The sequence below is a fragment of the Mustela nigripes genome, chromosome 7 (genome assembly GCF_022355385.1).
Source record: "Mustela nigripes isolate SB6536 chromosome 7, MUSNIG.SB6536, whole genome shotgun sequence".
Classification (NCBI taxonomy): domain Eukaryota; kingdom Metazoa; phylum Chordata; class Mammalia; order Carnivora; family Mustelidae; genus Mustela; species Mustela nigripes.
The window spans coordinates 79,646,417-79,656,650 of NC_081563.1; the positions used below are offsets into that span (position 1 = coordinate 79,646,417).

General features: G+C 41.7%; 1 protein-coding gene across 1 annotated transcript in view; it reads right to left on the reverse strand.

Moving 5' to 3' along the window:
- STPG4 (sperm-tail PG-rich repeat containing 4) overlaps positions 1–6,895 on the reverse strand; it is a 38,979-nt gene extending 32,084 nt beyond the window's left edge. Inside the window, exons 1-3 of the mRNA XM_059407833.1 lie at positions 6,350–6,895; positions 4,367–4,426; positions 2,796–3,053 (exon numbers count right to left, since the gene is read on the reverse strand). Of these exons, the coding sequence (XP_059263816.1) occupies positions 2,796–3,053; positions 4,367–4,426; positions 6,350–6,430 (399 nt within the window). The 5' untranslated portion in view covers positions 6,431–6,895. The remainder of the gene's footprint in view (positions 1–2,795; positions 3,054–4,366; positions 4,427–6,349) is intronic.
- Between the last annotated feature and the right edge of the window lie 3,339 nt (positions 6,896–10,234).

Sequence of the window (10,234 nt, forward strand, 5' to 3'; positions counted from 1 at the left end):
AGAGAGTGGGGGCACGAAGGAGCTGAAATCATCCAGAAATGATTGGGAGAAACCCAGGGGCCACTGGAGGATGGCAACAAGGCCAAGAGATGCTCATAACACTGTAGACAGGGAGAGACACAGCCCCACATCTGCACATATGTCCTACAACAAAAACCTATTACTCCTCCAACATAAATACAGAAAGAATTATTGTAAAAATCATAGGGCCATCTCAGAGAGTGGGGGCACGAAGGAGCTGAAATCATCCAGAAATGATTGGGAGAAACCCAGGGGCCACTGGAGGATGGCAACAAGGCCAAGAGATGCTCATAACACTGTAGACAGGGAGAGACACAGCCCCACATCTGCACATATGTCCTACAACAAAAACCTATTACTCCTCCAACATAAATACAGAAAGAATTATTGTAAAAATCATAGGGCCATCTCAAACATTCTTTGGAAAGAGCCAGACATAGATGAGTATACACGCATGCGCACGCGCGCGCGCGCACACACACACACACACACAGACATCCACATCTGATCAGTCTTTGATACAGATGCTCCAGTGAGTTACATGCATCAGAATAAAGGTGTTGAAAATAGCAAAAAATTTCTTACAAATAAAAAAGCAGCACTAATGCGGGTATAAAGTGAATTTTCTATTAAAAATTGTGAAACTGGAGAATATAGTTCCATATTAATAAATAACAATGTCTACTCTATCTACTTCAGATTCAAATTATTATTTCACTGAGCTTTGCGTTTAAAAAAACAAAACAAAACAGAATTGTGAATTTTATTGGTGAGTAAACAATGCCACATCTGAATGTCTCTCCTCCTGAGAACATTGTCGTAGATCCTTTGAAAACAGCAAATTAGGCAAACATCTAATTCTTCCATTTTCTATAGCACAATCCTTTGCGGGAAGTCGGGAGAGAGAGGAGAAAGAAACAGAAAGAGTTTGTTTTCAGGTTTTATCTACCCCTCTGGTTAAGCCAAATTCTTATGGTCTTTTAAAGCTTTAGATTTTGCCTAATACCAACCTTCTATGTTTTCTCCTCTCATCAGTGGGCCTTGACCTACCCTCAATAACCCCTAAAAGCAAGAAGAGAGGAAACAGAAGGGCAGTAAACAGTGGTGCAGAATGAGGAAGGAGGATTCTGCCCTGGGGGTGGCCAGAATGATTTCACATGTAGCATGGTTACCCGATACTGAGCCATAAAAGTCAGCATAATTTAGTGTTTGTATTCATCCACTGAAGCAAACAGGATAAGATTTACCCAATGAACATTTATCACTCTGCCCTGTTTCAAAGCCATAATTTGCAAAACAGTAGGGGTTTCCCTGTTAGCTATGACAGGCTCATCCTGCTGAAAATGTCTTGTCCATCTCCACAACCACAGCCCTTGCATATAATTCAACCTCCAGTGGCAATACATTTCTTCTCATGTTATCACAATATTCTGATAAAGTTGTAGGGGTTGATACTAATACTAGCTTCTTTATAAATGGGAGGCCTGGGCCTCATGGGTGGCTCGGTCAGTTAAGCATCTGCTTTTGGCTCAGGTCATGATCCCAGAGTCCTGGGGTTCGAGCCCCGCATGGGGATCCCCGCTCAGTGGGCATTCTGCTTCTCCCTCTGAGCCTCCCCTACTCATGTTTTCTTACTCTCTCCCTCTCTCTCTCTCAAATAAATAAATGAAATCTTTACTAAATGGGAGGCCTCAAGTCCCCAGTCCCAAAGGCCAAGTTATAAGTCTCTCTCTGCCAGCCTTCCACAGTGTTACGCCCCTCCCTTGAACACCTCCCTTTATACACCCCCGAACTCTGCCGCTCGTTCACAGCTGGAGGCGCTCTGGACAAGGCACCAAATTGGGCTCAGAAACTCAGTAGGTACTGCCTTACCTACCCTATCTATGTGCCTCTGAACAAGTGACTTAGTATCTACTCACTATGGTTTTCACATAAAAAATAGGGGTAACATCTGTTCTGCCTATTTCAGAATGCTGGGGAAGAACAACTATGAGAATACGTGGGGAAACTCACAGTAAGCTATTAAGAGCCACATAAATGTCATGTATTATTCAAGGTCCGGCTTGGGTCCTACTTAATCTTGGGAGCCTTCCAGCTTTTCAACTCAGCCTATACTGAATACCCCTGGCATTTCCTGCCATGCTATTTATCTTAGCACTTGATATATTTGTTCTTGTATTCTTACTCAAATATTCCCCAGTCAGGAACATCTTCTCTGCACAGAACCTAGCCCAGGACTGGAAGCACAGCAGTGCTCTTATTTCCAGTGTTATGAATGAACTGGCAGAGCAGAGCGTAGAATGTGACCTTCCTGGTACCGCAGGGCTCACTTCTACAAGACATTTTTAAAAAGCTTTCCCTATGGTATCTGGTTATATTCACACTCTAATTAAAGGGCACTACTTACTGGAAAAATTTTCTCTTTGGAAGAAGAGGGTACACTGTATGAACTGCCTGAGGAAATAGAAGTATGGCCCAAGCACAGATAAGTTTCCAGAAGCTCCCCCAAGTCAGGGGAATCCCTCCAAGAGTGCCTGGAGAGGGAACAGTTTTTCCCAGGTATTCTCAGGTTAAGGAGGCCTCACAGGGGAAAATCATGCTGGACGTGACGTACTTGCAAATCAGGAAGCCCTTGTTTGATTTCTGTAGGCAATAAGGCATCCTATAGGTTTTCAATTTCCCCTGGGGAAGAGGCACTCAAAGTTCATAGGATATTCTCCTCAGGGGCTACTGGTAGCTTTTCCACAAAAACCCAGCTGCTAGGAACACCTTACCTGATCTTTGTAAACTGGCGTGCTGGCACTTGACCTTGGTTTGTCTTTAAATGAGTATGAGGCCAGCTGCTTCTTTAACAAGTCCAAGAAGTCAGGAGGTGCATACAGGGGAAGGTCATTTAGTACCAGATTGTTTCTTTGCACAAGAGGTGGTCTTTTCCTTCCTTCGTTTTTAAAATTGTAGGTTGCTATCACTGGATTTAATAGGGATTCTTCAATGAAAGTTTTCAAGTGGTAAGTGCCAGGGATAGGAGTATTCTGTGGAAAATTGACATCATTTTTCAGATCAGTGTGCAAACTGGTAACAGCTCCTAAAACAGCATTCTTCGAAGGGTCACTCTTAAGAAGCATTACTTGCTGTTTTAAGGTTTAATAAAATTTTATCAAATATAGTAAACACTCCTGACAACCCTATTTCAAGAGAATCATGATTCCTTTCTGAGACAGTTGCTGGATGATAGCAAATGGGTTGCGGCCATAGTTGGAAGTTATTAACTTTTTAAAAAGTAACTTCAGAGATACAAAACCTTGATATGCAATTGGGCTATAAATGTCAGGTCTCTCTTGAGACCACTCAGGATAGTTTCTTGACTAAAAAAAAAAAAAAGTTAGCCTACTTCTGCTGGGTGGGTACTACATGTTTCTCTCTAGCCCTCAAATGAGAAGCTGAAAAATAAGAACATGAGACTGAGGAGGAGCTGGCAGAACACGTGGTTTCATCAGCCCAATAGGAGGTTTGGTACTTTCACAGCACAGCCACAGTGTGGCTGCATCGCCGGACCTACAAGTTTAGTCCCTGCTGCTTTTGTGGCCGAATTTCCACTTAGCACCTGGCTTGGTTCTACCATTAAAATAAGTTCCATTTCAAAAAAGTTTTGGCCCATGGGCCCCTCTCTTATGAAGGGTCTGGACAGGAAATACTTCTACAATATGGAAATGCTATCTCTTGCATAGGGGATCCTCTGGTCTTTTTTTCATCTATTACCACCTTGCTTTCCTAAGTTGACCATCTTAACAGAACTTCTCACAAACTCGATACCATCTAAGATAAAAACTGAAACTCAAACCCCTTTTATAGAATGGAGGCGTTTTCTTGTGTAAGCTCACAAAGATCATAAACTAGATTGATCTTATCTAGGTATCCTGTAAAATACCTAGATTCCTGGAGTTGTTTTATTTTGTCCTGCATCCAAATTTTAAAGTTAGTTTCTCAGTCAGATGCTGGTACTAAAAATTATAAATAGGGGGGTGCCTGGGTGGGTCAGTCATTAAGCAACTGCCTTGGGTTCAGGTCATGAGGTCCTGGGATCGAGCCCCGCATGGAGTTCCCTGCTCAGTGGGAAGACTGCTTCTCCCTTTCCCTCTCCCCCAGCTTGTGTTCCCTCTCTCACTGTCTCTCTCCCTGTCAAACAAATAAATAAAATCTTTTTAAAAAATTAAATAAATAGATAAATAAAATTGTAAATAGGAAATAAGGTCCACTGTTTTCTTACAATTCTTAGTGACTTAAAATTTAAGGCTGATTAAACTATCAATGGAAATATGAATAGAAAGAATAAAAACACACATACTGTTAATGCTATTCTCCACCATCCTTCTCTTTCAACAGATGATGTCTTTCGCACTGGTTTCTATTAACAAACATAAAATGTGCTTACTCATTTGAGAGGTGATCCATGGAAGTTAATTATAAATATATTTTATAAAACATTTGCTTGACGAAATCAATACATGTGTCAAATTGGTCAGCCTGAATTAAAATAAAACTACATAATGATAAATTTTGCCTGTCATATTTCCTTAAATTGCTATTTTATGACTTGAAGTGCTTCTAAGTTCCCATCTAAATTCCCTTTGGAATTAAACAGCCTCATCTCAAAAGACATGTCATAAGGAAAATTAGATGTGACAAAAAAATTTGGTGTTCTTACGAAGGAAAGAGTCATGTAATTGACCAAAATTGTATCATAATAGATTTACGGTTAAGGTTATTGGGCTGGAAGTTCAAGGTGAAAGTGCATAGTCATCAAATTAACGTGATATTGGGATACAAATTCCTAGTGATAGGGCAAATGTTGAAAACTGCCCTTTCCTGTTTTTATACACACTATCAAACATGTGTAATACAAATATGATACAGCTAGTTCTCTCAGCTTGTCTAGCCAGATGTGACACTAAAAAGGCAGAATGACAGAGAAGCCAGATCACCTTGGGCTTGAACTTGAGCTCTGTCACTTACTAACTAGGAGCACTAGGTAAGTTACTTAACCCTTGCGAGCCTCAACTCCCTCTTAGAAGTATAAAAATAAGGCATAAGAAGGTTGGCATGAGAATAAGTCATTATACATTTAAAGACTTGGATCCAAACCCGGTGCTCAATAAATGGTTCCCTTTATTTTTAGCACCTCACCTGCCCAGTTAAAAAGCAGATGATTTTGGTATTGCTCAGTTTCCAAGGACGCTCTTGGTTTCCACCTTAGGTACCTTATACCTATTTATTATTATCCCACATTTGTTTCAGCTTCACCACCAACAGAACACAGTCGTATAGTTTTTTCCTTTTGTACTACTTTCACTAGGGTAAAGTCATTAAAACAATAAATTGTACTTCCATTTATAATGCTTTTGTTATTACTATAAAATGTTATTTTGAGCAACAATGCATTAGAAATAATAATCACTAAAACTGATATAATTCATTCTTCCTTTTTAGCAACTTATACCCACTCTACTTATGAGTATCTCTGGGCTTTAGTTTTACTATGAAATATGCATTTCTCTAAAAAACAAAACAAAACAAAACCCACTGTTTCTTACACAGTGCTAAGTCTGAATTTTTCCCTATATGTTCCCTTTATTAGATTTATGTTGAATCTTCTCTGTCGCACATTTACAGTGACAGAAATCAAACTTTCTCGGGCAGGTCAAGACAAGTCTCCCACCTCTACCGGGGACCAGGAAAATGAAGTGGGAAGAAGGGAGAAGTAAACAGTACTTCTAAAGGAAGGTCATTGGCAGCTGCTGTTTTGTTTTGCCCAAGGCAAGCCAGCTAAACTCCACCCACTCATCACCGCAAATTCATTTTAGGGCTGAAGCACTTTACAAAAGATAGGCTAAACATCTCTTGCCCAAACATATTTAAAAACTAAACGAAGGTAGTTTAAGATATTTTATAAATACTAAAATACCAGACAGGGCACAAATGTGTGCGTTCGGCTATGTTAAAACCCATCCTCTGGGCAGAGGGGGAAATGAAAGCAGTTGTCCAGAGCAGTTGATAGTATGGAAGAAGTAAAGGAAATACAGAAAATAAAGGGTGAATGGAAGGAGGAGGAGAGCAAGGGGAGAGGAAATAAAACCAAGTACACTCAGATAAAGATCAGGACCACTGGACCGCTGGGTAGGTAGAGGAAGGCAGGGAGAGGTGCGAAGCAAACCAAGGGGCGCCAAGGCCCAGCGTTAGGGAGACGAGAGAGTTCGGCCACCGGAGCCGAGGGCGGGGCGGGGGGGGGCATGGCAGTCGTTATTCGGGGCCGCGGGAAGTCCGTCTGTACGGTGGAGGTGACTACCATACTGCCAGGTGCCATGTCTTCCCTTAGAGAATTGGAGGTGATGGCGATGATTGGCTGATCCATTGAGGCCTCCACGCTCCGTCAGCGTCTGGTTGCCAGGAGGCGCCTGGGGCCCTAGGCTCCCGAGCGTGCGCAGGGGACCCGCCAGCTTTGTGTCCGGTGGTGTGGAGGGGAGGCGGGCGCACCGAGGCCCCGAGCCCTGCCGCGTGCACAGGAAATCGCTCCCCGGGTCACGCACACGTGCGGTGAGGGAGGCGCAGCGGAGCCCTGGGTGGGTCGCTGCCACAAGGGAGGCTTATAAAAGACGGTTTGTGGGAGCCTGAGAGTACCACAATCCCCACGGGCCTTTTCTAAATTACTCACACCCCGCAAGCTGGGAGACAGTGTTTTGTAGGCATACTTCGCTTTAGCGCCAAAAATCAGCCCTAGCACCCACTTTCTAAGGCGGTTTCTAAGCTCCTCCGGATGGAAATTTTGGGGGTGTCTCTTTTCCTGCCTCTGGCGTTAGGAGCACTAGACAGAGCGGGCTTCCATAGCTGTGAAACGCAAGGCCACCCCTTTTTCCTGATAGTCCTTTTCACTTTCAAGCTTTTAGCTGTAGCTTCTCAACCTTTACATAAACATTCTCATCTTTAGAAACAGACCCACCCGTCAATGCTAGTAATCCCACTTTATGGAGTACCTGCGGTTTTCTAAATACTTAATATAGAGTAATCTAATTTAATCCTCACAACACTGCAAGGGGAGTAATTCCATTTTATGGGTGAGGAAAGAGGCTTCCTTGGACAGTTTAGCATAGATAGTTGACTGGGCATCACATAGAAGTGGCAGATAGTTGACTGGGCATCACATAGAAGTGGCAGAGGCAGAGTCCAAATCGAGGTTTTGCTCCAGCACCCCATTGTCCACTATACGGTAAGGTTTCTCCTTCCTTTCACAAGTTTCAAAAGTAGACTCCATTCTTTCAACTCCCATACTTTCCTAAAGACATCATTTTTTTTTTTTTAAGATTTTATTTATTTATTTGACAGAGATCACAAGTAGGCAGAGAGGCAGGCAGAGAGAGGAGGAAGCAGGCTCCCTGCTGAGCAGAGCCCGATGTGGGGCTCGATCCCAGGACCCTGAGATCATGAAGGCAGAGGCTTAACCCACTGAGCCACCCAGGAACCCTCCCAAAGACATCTTAATCTCACACGTGTACACACTTTCTATTCAAACTGCTCTTGGTAAACTAGCCAGTGATCCGATCATCAAATTCAACGCGGATTCTTCCAACTATCTTGACCCCTTTTGTCACTGCTGTATTGATTACTCCACTCTCTCAGTCCTGAATCCCTCTCCTCCACTACCAGGGTTTGACCACTCCCTGCTGTGATTTATTGTTTGTCTATAAATGTGATAATAAACCAGTATCTACCCACACAGGGTGATTATGAAGACCAACCTCAGTGAAATGTTTGGAACCATGTCTGGCACAAAGTATTAACTACAATCATTCCCTTTGGAACAAAAAGCAAAATTCACAATCCAATTTAATCTCCTTTCCCTCATTAAAACACTCTGATGTATACTTGGAAACCCCAAACATGCCATCTTCACGCTTTTGTGTGCCCTTATGCTAAGATGCTACTTCCTTCTTCGACAGCCTGGCAAACTCAAAAGGCAACTCCTCTGAGAAATCCTCCCTGGCCTAATTAATCCCTTGTAGCCCAAAGGACCCTATGCCAATCTTTACGGGAGGATTCATTTTGACCAATGGTTTCTCCCCTAATTTTTAAACACTTCCCAAACCAGGTTTTTGTCTTAATTCTGAGTTCTCTGAACACAGGAGGGATTAAAATATTTGGATAAATGACTAGTTTAGAGGATGGACTAGCACACTGGTTTTCAAAAATTAATGTGCATACAAAACATTTGGGGATCTTACGAAAATACAGATTCAGATTCTGAGGCAGGGCCCAAGATTCTGTAGGTGATTTTTTTTTTTTTTTTTTAGTGAGAGACTACTCAAAAGGGAAAGGCTACTCCCATTTCATTTCTCTTAGTGGGATTCTAAATTCAACATATGAAAATACGAGGGGAAAAAAACAACCAGACACCAAGTTTGAAATCACAACTGAAATTATAAGGCCAAGAGGCTAATAACCAGTTTCCACAAATGTATGAGATTCAATCAAGTCACTGTTCCTGATTTCACTTTATTTTGGCTGAGCCTGTAAAACTGGCCCAGCTGACTAGGGACTGGTACTCTAGAGACTAAAAGAATATGATGAAAGGTACAGAGAAGTCTAGAAACCCATACAAGGTGTGAAATAGAAAGAACATCTAGATGAGAAAATAGTTTTAAGTATCTCAAAAATAGAAACAGCATAGGTCAATGACTTCAAGGACTTCACCAATAAGACAAAGCATGCAGGATAAACAAAATGTCCTCTTAAGAAAGTCTTGCAGGGGCGCCTGGGGGTGCTCAGTGGGTTAAATCCTCTGCCTTTGGCTCAGGTCATGATCCCAGGGTCCTGGGATCGAGCCCTGCACTGGGCTCTGCTTAGCAGGGAGCCTGCTTCCTCCTCTCTCTCTGCCTACTTGTGATCTGTCAAATAAATTAAATCTTAAAAAAAAAACCAAACAACCTTTTAAAGTATCACTGAAAAAAATTTAAGATTTGTTTTCAGGTTAACAGCAGTTTTAAAAGGGTGGGGAGGCATTTCTCTCTGGGACTACACTAAGTAGAAGTCAACGGTGCCTCTCTATGCATCAGATCTTTAATAAAAATTCTGTAAAATACACCCTAAAGAATGGATTATTTTTAACTGCAGTAGTGATTTTTGTTAGAATAATCTGAGAGCAAACATGCTACAGACAGTAGAGGGAAGATTACCAATTACCACAATCTGGCTAAAACACAACAGGCAATATGGTTAAGATGTGAAGATACCCAGTTTAACACTGTTGTAGGAAATAGAATTGAGATATGAATCCAGCTCAGTACGTACCCAGTATGACAAGTTACATAGGTAACTGCTCTGTACTTCAGGGGGCCTGGGTGGTGCAGCTGGGCAAGTGTCCGACTCTTGGTTTCAGCTCAGGTTGTGATCTCAGGATCAAGCCAAGTCAGCCAAATCTGGCTCCACGCTCAGCAAGGACTCTACTTGAGTTTCCCTCTCCCATTTCTCTCTGCCCCTCCTCCCCAAGTTGCCACACTCTCAAAAATAAATCTAAACAAAAATGCAGTATCCTTCAATTTCCTATAAAATCTAAATAATGCCAACTTTGTGACTTTTGTGAATATAAAAATCAGCAATTAATGTGATATACAAAAGTACCCCCCCAAATAGTGTGCCCCCTTCTACCTTGTTAAATACTTGAAAATGTAGGAACTGGAACTACTGAAGTGAGAAAGTTAACTTTGACTCGTATTAGAGTCATATGTGGCTCAACAGCATAGTAAGATAAACTGAACTCTTCTTATTGTAAATGTCAAGGACTATGCTAAGTGTTTTACCTTCACTACTACAAAAGACAAGTTAAAAACCAGTTGGGTAAATTATACCCATTTTGCAAGTATGATAACTGAAGCTTAGATAATACTGACCTAAGTTTACTCAAGCAGGGATCTGAGAACTTGTTGAAATAAAACTCCAAAGCCCGTGTGATCTTGCTGGCCTTCCTTTTGACTCAACAGTTCCATGTAATGAAGGTCTTCCTATTTAACTGATTGTCTGCCTAATATGTAACAATGTAATTCCCCATTAAGATTATCAATGCCTATAATTTCCCTTTAAAACCCACTTCTCTCTCTTGTCCTTCAATAACCAGTTTTTTATTTTCTGGTAGAATAAAAATGGTATTAAAATAGTCCAAGATGGG